Source organism: Columba livia, chromosome 6, assembly GCF_036013475.1.
Source record: "Columba livia isolate bColLiv1 breed racing homer chromosome 6, bColLiv1.pat.W.v2, whole genome shotgun sequence".
In the NCBI taxonomy this organism is placed as follows: Eukaryota; Metazoa; Chordata; class Aves; order Columbiformes; family Columbidae; genus Columba; species Columba livia.
The window spans coordinates 29673425-29697938 of record NC_088607.1 but is presented as its reverse complement, the minus strand read 5'-3'; the positions used below and the strand labels follow the sequence as shown (position 1 = coordinate 29697938).

General features: G+C 37.8%; 1 protein-coding gene and 1 long non-coding RNA gene across 22 annotated transcripts in view; one reads left to right on the top strand and one right to left on the bottom strand.

The window, feature by feature from the left end:
* The window catches only part of LDB3 (LIM domain binding 3), a 127848-nt gene that overhangs the window by 71827 nt on the left and 31507 nt on the right, over positions 1–24514 (top strand). For 12 of the 21 annotated variants that reach the window (XM_065067752.1, XM_065067751.1, XM_065067759.1 and 9 more), the window contains 4 exons: positions 5758–5927; positions 6860–6896; positions 21475–21510; positions 23156–23362. In XM_065067752.1, the coding sequence (XP_064923824.1) occupies positions 5758–5927; positions 6860–6896; positions 21475–21510; positions 23156–23362 (450 nt within the window). Of the gene's footprint in view, positions 1–5757; positions 5928–6859; positions 6897–10721; positions 11674–21474; positions 21511–23155; positions 23363–24514 lie in introns of those variants that run through there. The other 9 variants (XM_065067764.1, XM_065067763.1, XM_065067762.1 and 6 more) reach the window with 2 other exon arrangements.
* Positions 11864–24514, bottom strand: part of LOC110364005 (uncharacterized) — a 32084-nt gene continuing 19433 nt past the window's right edge. Inside the window, exons 3-4 of the long non-coding RNA XR_010473544.1 lie at positions 23394–23556; positions 11864–21713 (exon numbers count right to left, since the gene is read on the bottom strand). This is a non-coding gene — a long non-coding RNA (uncharacterized LOC110364005). The remainder of the gene's footprint in view (positions 21714–23393; positions 23557–24514) is intronic.

Below are 24514 nucleotides of genomic sequence, written 5' to 3'. Positions count from 1 at the left end.
AACTTCCTTTGTTGTGACACCAAAATACAGGTATAGCAACATGTTTTAACTTAGTTGCTTTTTCAATATGTTAGCCACGGGCTTACTCAAAATGGAGACAGTTTATGTATTTGCTAGTGCTTCCTTTTATTGTCCATTTATTTTCTCTTTTTTTAAATTCCTTTTTTTTTTTTTCCCCCGCATTATTTTTTTTCTACAATATTAATCTGTTGTTAATCACAACTCCCCCTAATGATGGATCCCAAACAATCCCTTTAGTTGGTTTTGACCATAACTCAGTGAATCTCCACTGTAGATTCATACTTCCAGTTAGCAAAGTACAATGAAAGAAGTTCATTCTATCGGTGTCCTTTATAATGGTTCACATCTTTCATAGGCATGGATTACACGAGACATTTTATGATATACTGGCATTTTCTACTAAATGCTGTAACATTATATAAGGCGAATAGTAATGTTTAAAATTTTTACTTATTGAAATGATCAGATGATTATAAAGTTTCACTGCTGAGCATGCGGATCCCTTTACATTAGAAGAATCTCTCAAATGCAGTTCCAATCGCAGGAGTGGCTCTGCTGGGCTGGAAACAGTCACCATCTTTTCCCGCCCGTGGAAGAGATGAAAACACACTGTGCTGTGGGGAGAGGAAAACGCCCTTTCTAGAAAATCCCCCAGAGGGTGAGGGAAGTCCAAAGAGTACAGCTAGAACTGCAAAATCGGCACACAGGGAGGTGAGGGGTTTTTCTTAAGGTGTAGAATTGTGTACTAAAAAATCTGAATAATTAGAGGCTTGAATCTTAAATCATGAGATGGTAATGAATTATATTACTGCATCCATACATTTTGAAAAGAGATGGATGAAAACACAGATAAAGAATAGATTTTTATGGACTCTTGAGTCATTGCACCAGTAGCAGCAAGACCGGTGTAAACACCACTAGCAAAAGCTCTGTTCTCATTTTGAACATGGAATCCACACATCACATGGATGGTTTAAAATTAGATTATTTCAATCCTTTCGTATCAGAAAATTTCAGTGGAACATTATTCTTTGCAGACAACTCTATGACTATATTCTCCCCTGTAAGGCTGCAAAATCCATTTTTTTCTGCAAAACCCACTATCTAAGCTGCTGCTTAAGCTTTTCCCTCATTTTGAAATGTGACTCCTAAGCCTAACATTCACCTGGCCCGGAAGAAACTCATGTTTCTATTGCTATGTGCAGTCAGGTGCAGGAGACTCTGTAAATCTCCTGTGCTAAGCTACAGCCTGGTCTATAACTTGTAACACGTCGTGACTAAACAATTTTCTCAGTAGATTGTTTTTTACCAGGAATGCAGCATTTTAAATCTAGATATAAGGGCAACAGCCTGCCCATCAACTGATATTAATTCAATTAAACCTATAACTCATTTCTTTAACATGTTGATTTGACCTCTGTAATATTCTGAACTTTAATTTCCAGTGGAAACTGAGGATGTTCTTTAGTTTGCATAGTCGATCAAGTATGATCTAACATGATGCTGAAAGCAGAAATATATGTATGACGAGTTTGTCCTGTAAAAGCAGACCAAATTGTGCACTGATTCATTTGGTCTTGGTTCTCTGCCTATAATTTGGCCTTAGCACTTACGCTTATTTGTGCTTTTCATGTTACATTAGAGAGAAGCCCTGAAGCCACAAGGTGTGTGTGAGATGGTCACCACACACAGACTGCAGATGGAGAGAGCTTCTGTTCTTTTTGGCAGACATTAGCTGGAAACACTGTCTCCTTTTACCAGGGGTGAAGAACCGACAGGCTTCAGAGAATATTCATTTTCTAGCTTGACCATTTGAAATCAGTGATCTTTTAACTTAAGCCAGTGAGATCAGAGTCAGCCTCATGTCACTTAAAAAATAACGGGATCTCCATGGGAAACACAAAGGAAAGCATATAAATTATTTATACTGCAGTTATTCAGACCTCGTGCTGGAACCTAAAGGTAGAAAAATTTGACTGCCATGACTTTATATCTCTTCTCACTCCGTATGGCCTTGTTTTAATTGATTTTGCAATACCAAGAACCAAGAGTTGGTTGCAGTAAAACCATGTGGTCAGTACATTTCAAGTACACTTCTGTTAAACCTCTAAATTCCATTATTCAGTTTTAGCCAAATTCACAAGTCATGTAAGTAGACATAAATCCAACAACTTTACCTGCATTAAGATCAGCAGTTCTAGTGGCAGAATCAATAATGTGATTGTAGAAACTCAATAAAGGCTCATGCATCCTCTACAATTAGTCAGCCTGGCTGGATAATGAACCAGTCTGCAGGAACTGCTTGTTTATTGGGTTGCTTTTTTTTCTTTTCTTTTTACACATTAGAGCTTTTTTAAAGAGTTGGAATCAGTCTAATATTCAAAGTCAGAACACTTGGTTGTATGTCTTCATCAGGGATAGAACCACTGCAGCATTCCTAAGTTTTTCCTTATTATGTACTTAAATTAAATCTGAATAATGACTCCAGGGAGTGATTCACATGGTAAACCATAGTTCATTATGAAGTCTGAGAAAAAAATACCAGCACATTGCTACTTATTGAAAGAGGTTTGACTATCTTTAAAGCTTGTTTTAATGTTAATAATGTGTGACTTGTATGGTGATGTGGCTCTAATATGAAAAACGCTCCAAAGTGCTAACCCATTTGGGAAGAATTTCTTTTCAGTAACATCAATTTAAAGTAATATGCTTAAAGATGCATGGTGTTTTATTTCTGCACATACACACCCAGATGGAAAAAAATTAAATTAGGAAGAGGTATAACAGAGGTATTAACATGGTTATGTGCATCTCTAGGCTGCCTGTAAGAATCAACTGTCACATTTAGGTTTATGAAATGCTGATAATCAGCGACACTTCCATGCTGAGTGGGTCATATGTCCTAGTTACTCATCTACAATATAATTATGATTTTAAAAAAAGAAAAAGGCCTGTTGCATTATAGACAGAGTTGGAAATACTCCAAGGTATTGCATTAATTTAGTTCAGTTTATGGAAGCGTGTTTCACTCTGCTAGGGAAGGTTAATTCACCAAGCTCCATTTCCTCCCTTAATCATCTCCCATAAGGATATTAATATGTCATATTAATGCCACAGATTGCTACTGTGAAATGTGTGATCCAGCCTCTAGTGTTTTTTAACTACCTTTGAGCTAAAGGCGTATCTATACATACACTTTTAAACTGCTTTTTTGTATTTGGTCATAGCATAAGAGCAAAGCATTCCAGCTAGAGCATGTAAACAAAGGAATTTCAGCTGTCCATGACTTGCACACCGCTGTTGCCCCAGCAGTCCGTGGTTGGAATCAGCAGTATTATCTCTCCAGTAGTTTATTACCCAGTCTGCCACAGTGAAATGTGCTATCACGTTACAGCAGTTTTGTAAGCTTCAGCAGGATTAAAAAGTAAGTCTGGGGATATAAAGTCAAGTGTTGGCCAAAACCTGGCAGTCACCTGTGACAGTGCTACAGGGCAAGGTACTGCCTGCTTAGTCAGTGCTAAGACATCGGCCTCAAGTGCCTCTGGGCATTTGAAAATGGGGTCGCCTTTTGGAGAACTCGTACTGGACCTTTTACAGTCACAAAACTTTTCAGCAGTAGCCGAGAGTGAGAAGTGGCAGCAGGACGGTCCCGAGCAGGGTGCCGACTGGCTGCTGGTGTCACTCAGCATCTTTGTTCTGTAAAGACTATTTCTGCATGAAGTCAGCAGAGGCAGAACTCGCTGCCGCACTTGTGTCCCTTTCCTCAGCCAGCTCTGCCACTGGCTGTGACAGGCCAGACGAGGGAGGCTACTGCGCTCTCTCCCATCTTCCGTCTGGAGAAGGATACAGCACTAACTTGTCCATTGGTGCACACAGGAGCAATGCTGGTGGAAGCCACTGCTGGCACACCCTTCCCAAAATAAACAAGTCCATATTATGCCTTCCATACCTGGTAGCATCTAGAAATTGTAAAGATAGTGCTTGAGGAAACGTGAGCTAAAAAAGGAGCTGGAAAATGTTGCCTGCTCCTACAGGACATCTTCCATGCTCAGAGGCTTTTTCACATAACTTTAAAGATTTGTCACAGAGCTCAAACTGAAGAGTCAGGGTTTTTTCCTACACTACACTCCATCACACAGGTGATTGTACTGAGACATATAAAAGAAAAATCATTTTTATACCCTGCTGGCTCCTCAAGAAAGTGAGAAGTTTGCATATACTGAGGGTTATGAGAAATAGAATTACTCCTCTAATTAAAAAAAAAAAAACAAAACCCTGATGAAATGGGGCACTTTTGTGTCCATAGCGTATATAAGAATGTGTCTTACTTGAAGAACACGTTCCACGCTCTTGTTAGGTGCAAATCCATTAAAATGGCGTATATTATGCATTGCTGAAGAAAAGGACTATGTCAGCTGGAAAATACTGACATCTAAGGCAGCTACCTGGTAATATTTTTTATTGCAGTGTATGTTATTGCTCTGTGTAGGGTATCAGACACGCTTCTCGGCTTTTTTGTGATTCCTCTCAGGCTTTCCAATCACAAACCCAACTTCTCTGTGCAGTGGTGTCTTAGAGATCACCAACTTCCAGCCTGAACCAAGGAAGCAACTGGAACTTTATAGCGGTGACTTAGTTGGACCAAATGGCCCTTAGCTTTTGACAGAGCCGTTTCTCAATTTTCATGGAGTTGGGCATGCTGCTTGCAAAGCTCTATATGGAATAGCATGTTAAAGCTGTTACAATAAATCACTTGCTTCAAAAATAGACCTTGTATTTAGAGAAGTTATGGAGCCAAGTTACTCCAAGCACACATCATCCCCTCAGTGTATATTTCTGCTGCTCTGTTAGTATTTAATTTTAACTGTATGCTATGCAGAAGTTATTTTTGTAGGAAAAAAAAAAAGGCTATTAAGTTACTAAGTCTGTTTCTAGCTTGCATCATCAATCAAAGAGATGTTACCGCAGTTGTGCTATATAGCTTTGTACCTATGAGTTTAGGTGTGCAAAACTGGACGTTTCTTCCTTGGATATCACTTTGCAAGGGGATGAGAGATGTCTTGAGACTCTGAGATACATTCTGCTGTTAAAGATTTCAGATACAAAATATGTATGCAAGTCTTGATTGCAAGCCTAGACTTCTTATGCTTCACATGTTTAGTAGACAGTGAATCCAGAGTTATGGCAGCTGGAAGTTTAATTCAGAGTTTGGCAAAGAATAATAATCTCTAGAAAAAAAACTAGAAACGCCTATCACATTATTTTTACAACAAAATATGTTTCTTGTTTCTAAACCTTAAAATACACTGGCCCAAAACTGTAATAAGACATAACATAAAACAGGATCAACATGAAGCCACTTTCATAAGAAATAGTATGGGAAAAAAACGCTCAGAGAAATGTTTTTGCCTGACACACTCTTCCTTATCATTTCCTTATCTTACTTATCACTTATTCTAACCACTGGGAGCTTGTGGCTGCATTGGCTGAGGAATCACGAACAGACATGTCCAAACATTTTCATGCTGGTTTGAATATGCAGATTTGAATGATTACAGGCTGTTTCAAAGACAGAATGAGCCATAATATTCTTAATTCACATAAAAGTGAGATACATATTTTTTTTAAAAAGTGATATTTTCAAAGCCATGTTTTGGACTGTGGTTAGTCTGGATGAGAAGCTGGGATGAAAGCTACCATGTGCTGTTTCACAACGTTTCACTTTCTGAATTGCAGTAGCCTGCCTCTTAAAGACCCTCACGTAGACAGTGCCTCGCCCGTGTATCAGGCTGTGCTTAAAACTCAGAACAAGCCTGAAGATGAAAGTGAAGACTGGAGTCGCCGTTCTGCCAATCTGCAGTCTAGGTCTTTCCGTATCCTTGCCCAGATGACTGGAACGGAGTACAGTAAGTTGAACAACAAAACATCCCCCTCATCCTGATTTTAGATTCGTGTCTTTATTTTCTTACTCCATTATTAGCAACTGCTACTCCAGGAAGACTCATGTCCAGCTTGTAGTCATTTTCAGTGAGAACCCTGGATGTAACTTGAGGGAATGAGGAAATCCAAGTGTTCAATCTCACCTTATGCTTCATGAAGAAAATTCTTTGATCTGCCAGGGGTCCCACCATACAAGTGTAACAGACTATACACTAAAAGACCATTTGGGACTCTTTACTCTTACTTGCAAATCAAATCTCTGCAGTGTAATCTTTCATTTTCCAGCAGCCTAGACATACAAAGCTCTCCATTCATTAGAAAAAAAGATAAACACCTTATGTGTCTTGTAACAGTCTTTTATAGACACAACTTCTGGAGGTCAAAACAAATCATAGGACACTATTTGCATTCAACCTATGGTTCTCTATTAGCCCTGTTATCTAGATCTGCCATGAATGTCATGGGAGCTTGGACCTTGTTGCCTATTGAAATACTTTTCTGACCACCTGGTACTAACTATAGAGCTTATTTCTGATCTAGAGAGAAGGAAGCACAGGGACCTCTCCCACATACTAAGTGTTTACCCCTCATATGAATCTGCTGCTGCCTCTCATGCTTTCCCACAAAACAGCTGCTCCTCTCTGTAGAGTCATTGCCTACAGCTGTGACACATTGCTAGCAAAAGATTGAGAAAGTAGTTGTAATAGCCAGTTTCCTACTGGCACCCTTCTTTCCAGCTTGAGGGAACTGCTTCTCCTCATGCTGATCTTACAAAATCCATGGCTGCAAAGTCAGCATGAATGCCCCTTTAGATAGGACTTTGATACCTTTCTTTTAATTTCATTATAAAGCTAATTCCTTCCTTTCTTTTCTCACTGAAACATTTTTTTGTCTGCAGTGCAAGATCCAGATGAAGAAGCCCTGAGGCGGTCAAGGTAGGCAAATTCCTGTGAAAAATATGGTTTTCTCCTTACTGATAACCAAATAATGTTTTAAGACAGCATTAATATGAATGTATGTTATTATCTTTTTGTGTTTAAATGTTCTAATACACTTACTTAAAATCACTAAAATGCTATCAGTGAGAGGCATTTGAATGAGAAGGGTAACAAATTGGCATGGTTTTAGGAAAGACAGTGCAAAATTCCTCAAGCGTGTGTTCAAATCTGAAAGTGCTCTACACCTGCAACTTTTGTGTTCTTTGCTGGGTGTGTGAATGCAATGAGTTCCTAAGACGAAGCCCCGTGTAACTACTTGATTGTGTAACTGGATGAAAATATATAATGTTGTGATAGCACTGGAACTTGTGAGCAATTTATTTGGATGACCCTGTAATTGACATTTGATTCTCCTGAAATGATAAAGTAAAGTAGGTGTTTCTATCTGTATCTGTACTCATTTGTTCATGTTTTGTTTGGAATAAATATAACCCAAATTTTTAGGATATGGAAGCACAGGACTGCTTTTGCTAGTGGATTAATGTATTTGTTCCATAAGATCTACCAAAAACACTGAAAAAGAGAGATAATAAGGAATTAAAGATTTACCATCATGCTATGTTGTTCTACACAGCTGAGTAATAGGTTTAGTAGAGATTCTTATGCTGAGTTTAAAAATTGCAGTTGAATCAGAGCATCCTGCATGTGAGCCTGATTTTCTGTTTGCATACTTCAAATCCCTATATCACTTTAGTTACTGTAAGCTGCTGTTTGGGTTTATGATGTTTGATACTCAATCCACTTTCTCTTCATTTATCTTTTTTCTTTCTTTTTACTACCGTGTGGCTTCTATAAAGGTTTTGAGCTTTTTGTCACAGTGCAAGTTATTATACAAATGTTGAATTAGTGAGAAAGGTGTCTGTCATCTCCCCTGTGAGAACACAGTGAGCATACTTTCAGTTTATGTTTGCTCTAAACCTTTCATTGCAGTTACCTGTGTTCGTGGCTAGGTGCCTGAACATCAGGCTTGACATTTGCATTCCTGAGGGATTTACTTCTTCCCTCAAATGTGCAAGCCAAATTCTTACTAAATGTACTGTGCATTGTCTGTTTTGATGTAATAGCTGACATCCAAATCTTTATTATGATGGGATTTAAAGCATTGTGCTGAACTTAACAGTCCCCCATAACAATCTGAGAGTAATATGTTGCTTGGAAGAAATAATCTTTCTAGCTGTAGCCTCTAGCTTTGAAAATACTACATATTGGAAACATGGTATCAAATATGTTGAAAATAATTATCTAGTAACACATCAACATGTAAGCTGCACATTCTAGTGAGTATAACTCAAGGTAGATGATGATATCCACTGTGCTTTGCACATTTTCTGTGGTTTTGAGGTATTACTGTGTTATCCTTTTTTTCACGTGGTTTGGCTATGAGTATATTTAGGCACAGCTGTATTACCTGAAGAGGTTGAAGAGCATTCACTGGTTGTAGAGGCAGAAGGGAATCCACACTCAGTATTTATACAGGTACAGTGCAGCTGGCACGAGCTCTGGTGCAAGGCCTGAAAGAGGGTCTTCTTCCTACCTACCTGACGGTGCTTGCCCCATCTCGGTGGCTTGGTACCTTCCTCAAATGTTGCGCAGGCTCCCCTGCAGATTTGGTAGCAACAGCCCTGGTTATACACGCGTCCCTCAGATACTCCTCTTTTGGGCCTCTTGGAGCCTTTCTACTTAGTCTTTTGGCAAGGCACCTGCCACTCAATTTTGTGAAGGATTAAAGGACTTGTGTCAGATGCACAGAATCCCTACTTGAACTCTACTCTTCTGGCACAATAATGGAGTAGAAACTCTTCTTTAGTATCTACTCCAGACAGCCTGTACAGCCACATCTTTCTCTAGGCCCACAGCTTGGGATCACCTGGAAGGTTTCCTGGGCTCCTGAAAGCAAAAGGTTTCCATGGAACTGTGGAACCCGAGTCTTGCCAGATTCAGTGTTCCATTAATCTCATGTGGTGCTGGCATTCTGGAAGAATCCTTCATTATTCCAAAAGTTAAACTGCTGGAGATTTCAAAGTGTGGGGAATTTTGGTCTCAGGGCATCCTGTGATGATCTCTCCCTGGTGCTTTCCCTTGTCTCTTTATGTCAGCTCTTCAGTGTGGTCAGCAAGAACTGCCTGAAATGGTGATTGGGTTTCTTCCAAACACTTACAGGGAAAAAAATAAAAATAATAACAATTAATAAATAAAAATTAGCTTATTTTTGTCAGAACCCTCTTACATAATAGCCAAGTCTAGATTGTTGCTTCTAACTTCGTCATACATGCTCTGAACAGAACCCATAATGCTTGGGAATTTTCAGGTGGCAGAATATTCCTTTCAGTCAACATCAAGGAGCACGTGGTGTGACTGCCCGCTGCTCCTGGTGCTGCTATTCTGAAGGCACAGATAAGATTATAACTTGCCGTGAAAACTTTCCATCGCTGTTGTGATGGTTTTCACAGAATACTTTCTGCAAAGATGGTATCCACTTCAGTCCAAACAGATGTTTGTGAACACCTTCTCCTTGAATGCAGGGGCATATCTTTAAAGCAGTAAGGGAATTCATACGTTTCATGTAAGACCCACTGAAGCTAGTGTGCTCCAACAGAACTTGAAAAAATGCCATCGTGAAGTTTCAGTATTTCAGCTAGGAATACTTTGTAACTTTTAATTACTTAAAGCATAAAAGATAGTCTGAGAAATCATACATCAAGACTCCTTAGGAGTGTTACTTGCATGACGTGTTATTAGGAACAGAAGACTGGAAATATCAGTGAATTTGTTGGCATTTACTCTGTTTATTGTTTTGTGTTTTCTTCAGCCTGAGGAGTAAAACTAGCCCTGCTCATTTTTGTCTGGCTGGTTTTGCTCTCAGGTTCTGCTGTATTAACACAATGGTCTTGTGTTTTGGGTGTAAATAACAGGGGGAAAATTACCTTGTTTGCAATGAATCAAATATGTTTTGCAATTAACAACAACATTTTATTTTCCATTCTGTTTGATATACTTCTTCTTGACTGTGCTCTCATCCCACATCCTCCTTCTTCCTATTTTTATTTACAAAACCTGAATTTAAACTGTAGAATATCTAGAAGAGATTGAATGCTGAGAGGTGCTGAACATTGCTTACAACTTGCTCGAGTGCCCCAGTCTGCAGTCCGAGGTAGTTAGGGGTGTTCTTGGGAGGTGGCCAAACAACCGGAAACGTTTTTGCACCTATCAGCACTTGTACTCTCTTATACTTGGAAAAACTATAGAGAAGCACTGCTGAAACCTGTGGCTGATGGTCTTTGCAGGAGGACAGCAGGATGTGTACAGGCTGACCAAGGTATTACAGGATGGAAAATATTTGCATTAATTTTGCTCTTGTATGGAGTTAACTTCCACTGACTGCTCGGTTCTGGGGGAGGGAGGAAAAAGCCAAGAGAATCTGCTGGCAGGACAACAATGGGATTACACTGCATTTCTAGCAAAAGCAGCCCTGTTATACCAATCGCAAGTCAAAGAATACAAAATTATATCAAGTTACTTCTCAGAAACGAACAACTGTAAAACTTTTCATACATGGTCCAAAAAGGATCACCCAGGCACCTTTGCACTGCTTTGAAAGCTGAGGAAAACATCCAAATAAATTGCCATTGCCCTAGTTATAAGGCAGGGAAGTGGTAGCCATGGTCCCTAACCCCTTTCTTTCTTCCTCCTTTCTTTCTTCTCTGTATGTGTCTCTGTCTCTCTCTGTCTCTCTCTCTCTCTCTCTTTTTCTTCATGCCACAGGGAGAGGTTTGAAACGGAACGTAACAGCCCACGCTTTGCCAAATTGCGCAACTGGCATCATGGCCTATCAGCGCAGCTCCTTAATGTTAAGAGTTAAAAGCCCACATTTAGCAAGCAAATACATGAGACAGAGTTACAGTAAAAACTGAACTGCTGTCCTGAGTTAGAGCCCGAGAGTGTCACACCCCCAGAAAAGCCTTACTGCTAGGGCCTTTCTCTGAGTGTCATCTTCCGTAGGTATCTGTTGTTAGCCTGGTATCCATTCACAGCCACCAAAAGTAAAAATAATGATCAACGTGGTTCATGTTCTTCATTATAAAGTAGATTAGCTTTTGTCCTGTACTATATCAAATATAACTTCAGTATATGGGAAAACATCACTATTGTACTCTCTTGATTTTAATTCTAGAAGAAAATGAGAGGAAAGTTATTGACAATATTTCTTTAGGAGTTAGAGGAATGAGACTTTTACTGTTGTAAAGATAAATAGGAGAAAGGTGAAAAAGAAAACTGAGTGAGCCTGGCTTAGACTTTGCTAAATATACAACATGCTTAGTTTGCATAGTGGAATGATGCCGTTTGAAATTAGATATTAGCAATGTGAAGTTATATTTCTTCAATATATTATACTTGTGGAAGTAATTTGCTGAAACCATTGCTGTAAGTTTTCTGTTGGAAACTCAGATTTGTCATTATACGAAGGCTAGAGATAGATGTGGTTGCTCAGGATCTGTGATGAAATGACAGTTTGCTAGACGTAATTTAGGAGTGAAAAGAATATATAGTACTACTGGTGCACTGAAGTTTTTAAAAGCATCTTGTAAGTTTTAAGGAATGTGTACGTTTTAAGGAATCATGTTGCCATTCTGTATTGCTCTTGCTTTGACCCACATTTTTTTCTGTATATAGCAGCATGCTTTATCTGAAATAAAAGGTTTTAAAACTAAAATAATTACGTGCCTGTTTTACACAGTACATTATTCTGTTTTAAAACAATAACTGCTTCAACTGATTCTTGAAAGGAGAACTTTTCTTTCCACAATAGAAAATTTAGTCAAAAAGCTTTTTCCCTATTACCTATAATCCTTCTGTCCTGTAAGTAATTAGAGTAAACCTGACAAAGCAGTTGAAAGAACAACAGAAATGAACAAATAGTGTAGTAGGTGTGAACGAAAACAATGCATAATTAATAGATATTAGATTACAACCTGTTGATAATATAGTTTAGCATTTCCATTTGAATAACATGCATTCTCTGGCAAGAATTCTTTGTGCCCATGGCGAAGGCTCTTGAGACATTGCTGGTGCTCTGAATGGAATCTTTTGGTTTCAACGTTACAATAATGCTTTGCTTTTAAGCTGCATCAGTCAAGATAGGGCAAACCCATACCAAAGGCCCCCAAATACTTCTCTTTTCTGTTTGAAATACACCAAAAACGTCACTTCCCTTTCTAGCTTATGCTCTGATCATTAAGTAATAATAAAAAAATGCAACTAAATTGGACTATTTGTATTTTCCATAGAAACACTTGATGTCATCCCTCAACAGTCTGCATTAGGAGTCCTTAGCACTGATGGAAACAAAAGTTTCTGGTGATAAAGCACTGGTGTGTGCAGTGGAAGGCTGACTGTGTTGCAGGCCTACCTGCAGCCCTCAATGTGCTTTAACTTCTGCAAACTGCAGATTAGGTACTTCTATCTGGTAGCAGTAATTGTGATCAAAGAGATTGGTGCATGAGGTTAAGTTGAAATTCTTATGCTTTTTGCTGCTTTCAAACATCTGGAATTTATATCAGCAATCCATACAAGAACAAAGTTAATTCAAAATCCTGCTGGTTTTCTGTGTTCTAAAAAGAAGGAAAAGCTACAGTTTATGGAGGATTTTGCATGAATCAACCAAATACTGGAGTGCTTAAAGGGAAAAAAAATCCAGCTAGCATACTTTAAATAATAGTAGGTGTTGAGTATTATTTACAAGTACATGAGCACTAGTTCCTTTAAAAATGGATTTCACTTTTCTTAGCTAAGTACCATAGCAATTCAGTAAGCATGCCATTTAATACACAACATTAGTTTATATTTTCCATATGGGAACACAAACAGATTGTGATCGTAGCATCTTATTAGTGCCTGTGGAAAATCAGCATAACTGCATGAAATAAGAGCAACATTTTAACTCTTTCTGAATGTTGCTAAGATCAAACTTTGGTTCAGAGCGGGTGAATGTTATTTATAGATGGGAAATTCTCATAGAATTTAAAATATCAGTAAGCAATTAACTCTTTTTTCCATAAACGTCAAATGTACTTAAGTAAAATCATCTTCCAGTTCTCATGTTTGACCATATCAAATGGTTTTCTGAATAAGTAATAATACAGTGTTTTTACTTAAATAGGAATTGTGTATCCTTAGTGTTTAACAAACATAATACAGATGCTATTTGTTTCAAATAGTTGTAGTGCATGTATTATAATAGAAAATGTCTAGATTATATCTCAGTATTTACACTTAATGTTATTTTTTAAAGGTATTTTTTTAATATTCAGAAAAACATCGTTTGATCAGTTATGAAACTAATGCAGATGGAATTAAGGAACCCCTTCCCTTAGCTCTGCTGCAGTGGATTTGATGATAAAAATTCAGTGCATATATAGACCATGTAATCAGGGAAACAGATGTAATCCTTTTTTCCTGGAGGATACAAAATAGAATCTAAACACTCTCCAACTTGTAGAATATCAAATATTAACATAATTACAGGAAAAAAATAGAAAAAAATCTTTAATAGTTGGTAAACTTGGAAACTTTTGCAATGATAAAGACCTTTCTGGAAGTGCTGTCATTAATCCCTGAAGCAAGATTCTTTACTACAGCATTATTTCTACTATACAGTCTAGTCCCTCCCCAAAAAAATTTCTCAAGTGGTGGGCTTTGTTAATTAAAATGTTAGTAATTTTTTTCCTATCCAGTTCCTTGTTTATATTTAGAGTAGTAATTCCTTAACTGAGTCCTCGAATATCTGCCTTTATGTCGTCATGGCAATCTTGAAGCCCAGAAAGTTAATGTTACAGATCTTTTCCGTGTAACCTCCTGAGCAGGAGGCAGGCTTTCCCTGCAAGGTGGAGAAGTTGAGCTGGGTTTGTCATTCTACTGCATCTCATTCCTAGAGACTGCAACTGCCTTAGGCCTGATAGGAAATCATTAACAGCTTTAAGAAACCCCTACCTTTGTTTAGCAAAGGTCAAGCCTGGCCTGCTTATGGCCTATTTTTAATGTGTCCAGGCTTATCTCACTGCACGTTTCTTCTGATTGACCACCCCCACCTTCCAGTGTTTCTTGACCATTTGCAGCAATCTGGTGGTTAGTCTAGGAAGAGTAGTCTCAGTTAATGGCAGTTGAGGCTTCAGATAGGTTCCTGATTGAAGACTCAGTGAATCATGTAATCCTTTAAAATAGCACTGATGATAGACAGGTATATCTGTCCCACATTGAATATATTTTGAACCGTGACTGTTCTGGTGAGCCAAGAACAATGGTTGGTGACAATACTGTCTCTAAATAGCCACTGTGCCAATAATAAAGTAAAATGCAGGGTGTGGGTAGTGATATTAACCCCCTGCCCTTCCCAATATTGCCAGTAAAGCATAGTGTTATAAGCATTTAATGAAGATGCAGCAAAGCTGATGCCATTAAGAAATCAAAACCAAAAGGCCTTCCAGGTAAATCTGCTTGTCTGGTTATGACACAGGGAAATGCTCATTTTCTGCTGTGATGTAAGACCGTTTGATCTAAACTAACCTGTTTCCTGAGTACTGCTGTCTTGTCTTCTACTCAGCTGGTCTCCTCCTCACCTCCTACGGTGCTTAGTTTGCAGCAGCAATACTGACTGCATGCAGTGTGTGCTGATGGGATGTGGCTAGAGCGTGACTTTAGAAAAGCAGGCATGAGAACTCGACCTCTCTTCCTTTCATGCATGAAGAAATTACAAAAGCAGAAAGGTTCTCTGGCTCCTTCCTTTGCCTCCTTTCATGCCTGCCTGCATGGGAAGGAGAGTAAGTTTTTGCTCCGTAATAAATACGGAGGTCGCTTTCTTTGCATTGCAGTTTTCCTCTTATTATGCACAACTGTGGAGTCTACCTTCAGTAGAAAGGAGTAAATATTTTAGGAACCACTTTTTCACTTTTGAAAAGTCTAACTCTTGTGTATCACAATGCTGCCTGGAGCCTTTTTCAGGGGCAGAATAGGTGACACCAGTTTTCCACTTGTGCACTCAGGTTCCTACAGGGACTAAGTTGATTTTGTGGCTTCTTTAGCAGTGTCTACCAGGAGTTTCAGTGACTGGAATCACCATTACATACATCAGAAAATACGTGAACACTTGCACAAACTTTAGTTTGCAGAGTTAAACAGCTAGAATTTGGTTATGGTACATGGTAGTGCTAGATAATGACTTTAATCAGTCTTTAATCAACATCTTTCTACAACATACATAAAACGAATTGACTAAAATTTGCTCTCAAGCACAATAACATCCTTTGTTCCACTACTGCTTATCAAATCCATCTGACTCCACTAGGACAAGCCAGGGCACCTTGATCCCCTTCTTTTATTTGGCAGAATTTCCAATTGTTTGCATTGCTGGCCTGCCCAATTGCCAAAAACTTCCAATCTATACACTAATCAGATTACCAAAATTCTTTTAAAAGATAAACTTTATTTTTCCACAACAGCCCATAAAATAAATCAGGTAGGTTTCTCATTTAAGTAACATAATGGCAATAAAGAATAGTAGGCACATCGGTTTAATATATTCTGATCCCCACTTCCCTTTTAGCACCTAAAGAGTGACAAAAACATAGGAGCAGTGAATTAATTCAATTGTTTCTATGGAATTCTGAGTGAAACCAGAAGGAAAAATTGATCAAATATAGTGTCTTCCTTCCCCAAAATACTCCTGGAAGTTCTGTGGGAAAAATGAATTTAGAGATCATAAATTCCTTGTTTTCAAGCCAGTTCTCTGTAGAGCTAATTTATCAAAGATGGTGACAGTAAGGTATGGTGTGTCCACTTGAATATATTCACTTAAGATAGAAAGAATGAGGCCCCCAAATGAAATTAGCAAATACCATGAAGCTTTTCTCCAAATAGTTCATAGAGACGGTAATGTTTAAGCTATTAAACTTGTTAAAGCTCAGGATTCAACTTTGTGTGGATGTGTGCATACTGACCTATATTTACCATCTCATCTTTACCATCTGAGTCTTCTGCATGTTCCTGTCCAGCACTGAACTTCTGCATGGACAGAAAGTAACATCACTTCCGTTCCTACTGTGCAGCCTGTAAGATTTTCATACACATCCTTCTGCTGGGGTAGATGGCAAACCAAGATACCAGTGCACATTGCTGCCTTTCTGTCGGAGTGCTCCGTTGCATTGCCTTCAGTCCAATGCAGAAAACACACTTCTTGCATGCAGCAGGCTTGCCAACAAGCACGTGTAACCAGAGGTACTCAGCTGTGCTCTGGGAATCATCACGCTGGCTCATAGAGCTTTGTTTAGGGTGAGCTGGAGAACTGGCTGGTAGCATAGCACTGGCGCTGCTTTCTTTTATTCTGTTTCTAAATTGCATTAATGTCAGCTAAATTACCTCAAATGCTAATAACTTCCTAATAGTTCATTTCCATGTAAGCATTTGTTGTAGTTGACCCAGAATGTTATATGATTACAAATGAGAGAGAGGGAAGGTAAGAAAATCATTAAACAAATTTATGAAATAAAATGTAATCCAGATTCTGAAAGAACGGTAACTGCTCTAATTCATACTGCTTACTTATTTGCTTCAGGAACTGAGGAGAAAAGACACATTAGTATATTTCAGATGCAGCTTCAAACTTAGGCTAATACCTTGTAGAGAAAGTATGAATTTTCTTATCAGTATGTGCAAACTAAAAGGTAGCTCTAAAAAAACCTACCAGCTGACATTGAGATCTATGGGTTCTTGTTCTCTCAGCTTCCCTGGAGAAAAGTGAAGTCATGATGAGAAAGAACACTTCAGTGAAAGGGGAATGATTTGCTGGTGTACAGTACCTAAACTCGTTGTGCATTGGTTTTGTCTGTAATGGTCACAAATACAAAGAAAGTCCTCATCCTGTGTTCAGGTGCCTGGTGGCAGATACCTGCACTTGACCAGTGGGGCTATAAAAAGCTGGAGGAAACCATTTGGATAAATCCAATTGCACGCTTAAGGCCAAGATAGGGAATAATTATCTGAAATAGATCCCAGCTCAAATTACTCCACATACTCAAAATTTTGCAGTCTTTGTTCTTATTCAAGTGGTGTGTTTACCACATACATTGGAGTACACATAGTTGCATGCTAAATATCACTATGTAAATCTTGGAAAAGAGTTACAACTTTCACCAACACCATTGCTGCTGTATTTCCAGCTGCATTTATTATTTGACTGTTAAATATAACAACATACCAATCAATGCCACTAAAATGCATCCCTAGGAGATAATTGGCTTTGATTTTAGTGAGCTGCTTTGTGTTCCATACTACTTCTTGAGAATGAGTTGCTGGTTGTTTTTTCTTTCACTGAATATATGATAATGCTTTTCCTACTCTGTGACACTGTCTGCACAAACCAGGATACCTTCTGGGAGAAAAGTATTCCTCTGTTTTGGAAATCAGATGTACTAGTGGCATACATTGCAATCATTTTGGCGTGGGCTGCTCACATTCTTAACTACAGTGGCTGAAAAAGAGAGATTAGCTCTTCTACCCCTTGTTTCTGATCCCAAGCTAAAGTTTTAACTAAACCAGCATGATAGTTGTCTTCTGTCCTCTCCAGTTAATTTCCTATGATTTCTTTGTGTGTCTTATGGTGTCTTTGTTAAAATAACAAAAATATAGCTTGGAGAGAAAAAAAAAACAAAACAAGAGACAATCTCAATAGTGTTATAGTCATCCGGTCATGGAAATTCTCAGCTGCAAACACAGAAAGGTAGAAATAGCTTCATTGGATCAGAACAGCAGTTGATCCAGCGCAGTGTCCAGTTTCCAACAGTGTCAATATCTCATGCCTTTGAGACAAAAATGTTTGGAAGGAAATGATGAAACAGTTTTCACACAACTTTACTCCCAGACGCCCTATAAGATTTTTAATTATTATTTTGTGGCCTCTACTTCTTATAAGAAAATTTTATTTGTACACAAATATGTGTATGTAAATGTAAGTGCATGTTAGAGTGGAATCTATTATAAGTCTAATGAGGACAAGTCCTGCAAATTTGCAATATACTACTAGAAAAATCAGAATTTTAAATTTAAATAGATACAGATCCTATCAATCTGCAAGTCTTAATACCAGCTTTTTCCTCTTTGCCAAAAGGACAGTACATATCTACCAGGTTCTTTGGAAGACTACTGGATGATCAATACGGGGAAAATACTGATAAACTGAAGACTAATATTTATTTAAAAATCTATAATCGCTTATTTAAGAGGGTGAGCTGATATTTTAAGTATTCAGTTGGGATTCAGGAGAGCTTATTTCCAGTCTTTGCCATGCTGTGGTTTTTGGTTTTGACCATGAGCAATTCTATTAAGTTTTAGTTCCTCATTTGTAAAATGAGAAAAATAGTCTTGGTCCATGAGAATATGGAGGAAAATATCAATTATAGTATTCTCTTATTCCTTCGGTACTGAAGGACAGAGAAGAATTGAAGGACCATAAGGTCTCTCATGATGCCAAAAGTTCCTTATGTTCCTTACAGGTTAAATTCTTCTGTTTCTCAACATTTTAATGGAACAGAGAGGAGCTATTCGAGAGAGAGTGAGTCTAGATCTGTTATTCTCTTAGAAGGAGGTAGGTGGAAGGTGCACAAGCTCCACATCTCAGGTCCCCTGTTACCTGTACAAGTTAGTTCAGGAATCCTTTACATTTGGTTTCCAAAAATAAATAGAATAGGAAAGTATTACAGTCTCCAGTACATACAGTTCAGATTCAACAGACTCATTTATTGGAAACTCTCAAGTTTCTTCAGGCTCTTTTTAGGATCCAGTAGAACACCAAGCTTGGCTTGGAAAACAATGTTATGTTTTGTTACTCAAATTCTTACAATTCCTGCTAGTGTGTCGGAGGGAAAGACTGTTTCTGACACTTCATTCATAGGACCATATTATGTAGCATATTTTTATGAAAAGGAAACATCTCATAATTTCCATTGTATGATGTATTGTGTAATTGGGAAGACAGTATACTGCATAAATAAATCTTGTTTGAGATATATGTCCAATATTTAATAAAAACTGTGGGAGTCGCAGTGTTCTCTCAGAACAGTCATCAACTAAGGCCCTTCTATCAAAAGCTGTTTCAGCTGGGGACTAAAAGGGCTGCAAGCCAAAAAAACCCCAAAACAAACCAACAAACTCTTGGCCAGATAACTGACAGTAATGGATAGAAGTTTTCAGCTATTTGAGCAGCCTGTGTAGTCACAGGATACAAACATAACGTTCTGATCCAAATTCTTTCATGGTGTGAAGGTATTGACTTCACTGAGCCTTCCTCAAGGATGTATTTGACTCAAAAGTAAAAATAATTCTGCATTTAGTTAGCAGAAAGTGTTTGATTGTAAAAGTTGGAAATCCAGTAGCCTGTTCCTCAAAATGCAGGTATTGCCAATAAGACACACATCTGATCTTGAGCCTTTCTCTGTTAGCGAAATGAGAACTCCCATTGACTGGGAAGAGAAATAGTACCTGGGAGCAAACCCACAAAGAAGTCCTGTGTGCCTTTGAGTTCATCGTTCCCTTTACTCTCTCTGTTTTCCTTTGCTTTATTCTGTGGAAGTATGTTTACTATACTTCTCTCGTTTTAACCTTCACAACTCCCCTGCAGTCGTCACTCAACGTTTTCCTATACTTGTACGCTCATGGAAAAAACTTGTGTGAAATCCTGAACTCCAAGTCAAATGCCATTTTTCTGCATTCTTCTGTGTAGCCACAGCTAGTGGAGCGGAAAAGTTTGGATCAGATTAATAGTAACAACAGAGGCCTAACGCTGCTTCTGCCTGAGCCCAACTGCCTGCCTTTTGGTCTTGGCTGTAATTTCTCATACAATATTTGGTGACACTGGAAATAAACAATGCTTTATTCTTTCCAGGCCGTGACTGTGTTTTTTAACATCCTTGCATGGATATGGCTCTTGGTGTACTAATGCTTCCCTCCCACACACACACAGTTCCTAATCCAGCCTCCTCTACCTTGTTTCATCCTGGCTTTCCTGTACCTGAAGTTCCAGTGAACTCACGGCTTGGTTACCATAGTGTTTGGTTACTTATTGCTTCAGAGTGGTGAATCAATTGATCTTATTGGGGTATTTACTTTTGAGATGGGTTGTTCCATTCTGACCATACTGACGTTCTTAGTCATGCAGCTACATCTGAGGGTCACTCCAGATCTTCTTTTGTGTTTGAAAATCTGGCTTCAATTCATGTATTTTACAGGTTACATTTTAGCTAGAGGTTTTGAAAATTGGTAGAGTTACACCTATGCCCAAACCTTTGCTGATGTAAACTGGACTGGTTTTTATAACTTTCTTGGAGCTAAACTAAGGAGAGAGTATGTGACTGTACATATGTACATAAATATAGATAAATATATTAAATACTACTAATAATATGGAAAATATTAAGAATAGCCTTTCAGACATAGTCCAAGGTAATGACTGGAGCCCAGTAAATCCACATAAATACATATATATTCCTTTTTTGCAAAGGACTTTTCAAAAAAGAAGGTTCAATTGGCTAAATTAGGACATTTGCTTTGTGTTTTGTAATTTTAGATCCCAATTAAGTGAAATGTTCTCATTTGGCATATTTTGACTTGAAATGTGTTGCAATTCAAGCACAATTACGAAAGGACACAAACACCCACTTACTTGCTAAACATTGAGAGTATCTTGATCATTTAACTTAAATGGATTTCAAACTTAGGAATCTAAGGCCAAAGAATTCTATTCTTTGTGAAATACCTATGTCTTAGCTTCTTACAGATATACAGTTGCTTGCACTTAAAATGATCAGTAATTTTTGTAAGTGTGCATGTGTTTTTACAGAGTAACAGCCTAATTCTGTATCACTGAAACTGAGGCTGCCTTACTCCTCACCTCAGTGAAGGAATGATTTCATTTGTTTCTAATCCGATTTAGATTGAGAAAACTAGTACTTACTTGGGTAGGACAGAGAATTTTTGAGGGATGCCAGACATATATACAATCCATCTTGTATGAGTCTTTGCTAACCATTTAACTGCTTATCACTTCAAAATATTGGATCCTTGAGGACTGCCCAAGTCTGATTATTTTTACCACTTGGAGTTGGCGTGTTCCAACTGGAATATTCTTGAAATTTTCTTTTATGAGGGACTATGGCTGACATTATATATGTACATACGTTGTCCAGTTTGTAACTGTTAGTTGTCCTTTGTTTTACTTTAATATTGAAACAAAATTGTTTGCAACTGAGAAGCGTACAGTCAACTTGCATATTTGGGTTTCACTTGGGGAGCTGAAGAGATTTCTCATAACTATACTTCTGAGCAACCACTCTAGGATGCTTTTTGCAACCAAACATTTCTCTTCACACCATTTTTTTTTCCCCCTGTTTTGGGCTTGTTGTTTGGTTGGGTTTTTTCCCTGCCACTGGCAATTGCATTTACTTTATTCATACTGTATCCCCTCCTTTCACAGAGACAAGGAAAATGTTGCTGCAGCATCAGAAAACAGGTAATGTTTGCTGTGTGTGTCTGGTTTACCTCCAGTTTTCCCATATTGTTCTTACCTTACAAACAGGAGATTTGTCTACTGAGCAGATGATGAATGTAGAGGCTTCAACTAAGGGGGTTTGTTAGGCATTTCTTCCTAATGTAGATTTCAAAAAGCTCCGTGAGATGGAGTGGCAGGTGTTGTGTTTCTCAGAATTTATAAACCTGAAAAAGAAGCTTTGATCAAATGTTCTTGGAATGGAGTTTTGTCAGTTTGTGATGGAGTTTTAAGACTAATTTCCATTTTAAACTTGATCTAGATTGTTCAAGATGTTTTTAAATTCTAAATAATATTATATATTTGGTATTTTAAGAACATTTATATATCAGATTCTTGCCTATCTTGATTGATCCCTGGTGCACTATGAGGTTCAAAACATAGTATCTCTAAGTTCTTTCATTTCAAAAGTTGTTTTCTTCCAAAGAATCTTAACGCATTTTGCAGTTACATATAGAAATGCATTGTTTTCTATTAGTTCATTTACTAAAACACACAAGTACTGAAACAAAGGTACTTCTTGAGTGAATCTGACCAGTGGTTTAATGGAGCAAAGAAATGTCTCCGATTAGTTTGTCATGAAAAAATTCTATCTCAACAATGCGCAACCACTTTTTGTTTTCTTATTTTTCCATAAGATTGCTCACATTTGAACAAAGGTTGCATAAAACCCAAGTGTAAGTGTTATCATTACTAGTGACACAAACAATGGCAACTGGCACTTGGAACAGTAGGGAAAATGGATTTTTACTTTTAAATTAATTATGTCAAAAGAATGAAATAAATTGCTGGATACCTGTATGACAACTGCATATAAATTGAAAAAAACAAATAACACATGTTAGCATTTCACTAGCAGTTTCATTTGTGTAAAATCATCTACTATGCAGCTGCTCCACTGAAATATCTTTTTTAAAAATTATTTTATTTTACCAGGAACAATTTCTGATGTATGACTGGTGTTAGTGTCATACCCCATTGCCCTAATCTTGCATGGTTTGTCATACCATAGCTTTTCTCCACCTCCATCATCATCACAGCTCTGCTATGTGTCTTATTTTGATATTCCTAGCAATATGGTTTCCAGATTTAACACAAGGTACCTTTTTTAATTCTTAAAGCCTTTCCTGGTTTTAAGCAGTAATAAACTAATAAACTATCAAGATTTGTCATTACTTCATCTGCAATATCATGATGATCTCCTATGGTATAAGGGATTTAGGGACACAAAAAAAAGGACACTGACTATTTATAAATGAAAGTCTTCTTCCATGAAAAAGACAGAAAAATAAAGCCTTTATTATTAAACCTGGACTTGACTTTCCAGTTATGAGGTTCAGCACTGTTGTTTGTTTGTTTGTTTGTTTGTTCTCTGCTGCCTTTAAGGGCCAGCTATGAGCATTCTAAAATGCTGCTTTATTTGGTATGGTAGACAGTAAGAATATGTATCTCTGAAAACTGAACAATCGAACAAACCTTTTTCTGTTAAACACCAGCTGTTTCCGTGGCTGGAATTCTGTCTCCCCCTCAAATACCTGCCATTGCCTAGGAAACTGGTGACATGATAAATGCTTCATTTACGAGTCCCCTTGTAATCTTTGTTACCCAGGCCTACAGCTACTACGCACGCGCCACAGTATGTGACCTCCAGTATTTGGCATCCTCCTAAATCATGCGCCACGGGTGCCAGCACTGACAGTGCTAAGCCAGTGGCCTCCAAGGGCTCTGTGAGGCTCGGAGCGGGTACAAGTCAGAGGGAGGCCAGTTTCAGCACTACTGGCCAGAAAGTCCCTCTTACTTCATCCAGTAATCAAAGGTACACTGTGACATGTAATGGCATAACTGACCTGGTTTGGAGCTTTGGAATGGTTTGGTAATAACAACCTCTAACTCCTTCAGATGGAAATGCCCATTGCCTAAAAGGCAGATGTCCAAGGTCTACGAATTCCAGCAACTTCTAGTTCATGTGGTTTTAAGTTCTAAGTGGCACTCCTAAGGATCTCACCTACACTGTAGAGACAACAGTCATTAAGCACCTTCTGCAGAGCAACAGCAGCTGATGTTATTCACTTTATTTCTACAAATTTTCCCATATTCAAATGCAAAACTCTTCTATGTTATATCTTTCTCTGAACACCTTCTCCAGCACTTTTTCCTACAAATGCTATGATAAGAGATATTTTTTGCCTTTTTATTTTTATTCCCTATATTTTCAATTCTTTACAAGAGATCTGTTGGAGGATTTGATACACAAAGAACTTCATGCATTACATAAAGGAGACTAAGTACTGCTTAAATAATCCACTTTCTAATTTGGGACAGAAAGTATGAGAACTTTACCGGGAGAAAGAAGTTTAATCTGTACTTACTTTTTAAATGTGAGTGTGTGTGTTGCTGTATTTTCTCATTATGATCGTTAACCATTATTATCCTCTTAATCTCTACTGATCTGTGTTCCTTTTCATGAGTGAAAATCAGCTGACAAAGAGATGTGTTTGTTTTCATCCATGTAACTTACTTACATTGTGCATTTTATGTTTGTTACTACAAATATGGAGATGTTTGAGAACATCAGTTTCCTTTGATTTTCCTTGAAATGCAAAATACTGTACAGATTAAAAGTGTATAGAATAACTGTATTAAAAAAAACCCAAGAAACTTAACATACTTAATAACAAAGCTTTTAAACTAGATGATCTATTTTATAAAGCAGTAATCACAGGTATTGGTTCTTAAAATTCTTCTGCAGTCTTTCAGATTGAAAATCTAGAAAGGAGGCAATCTTAAGGGGGGAAAAAATGATGTGATTTTATTTTAATATCTATTATAATTGAAGTTATTTAAAATTTATATTGGTTAAACTAAAACCAGTCAAGTTAGAGTTCTTTCTATAAAGCTGAGTAGAGAATTAGTTACTAACTGCATAATTTGTATGTAAACCAGATCACTCTAATTTTTATATCTACTT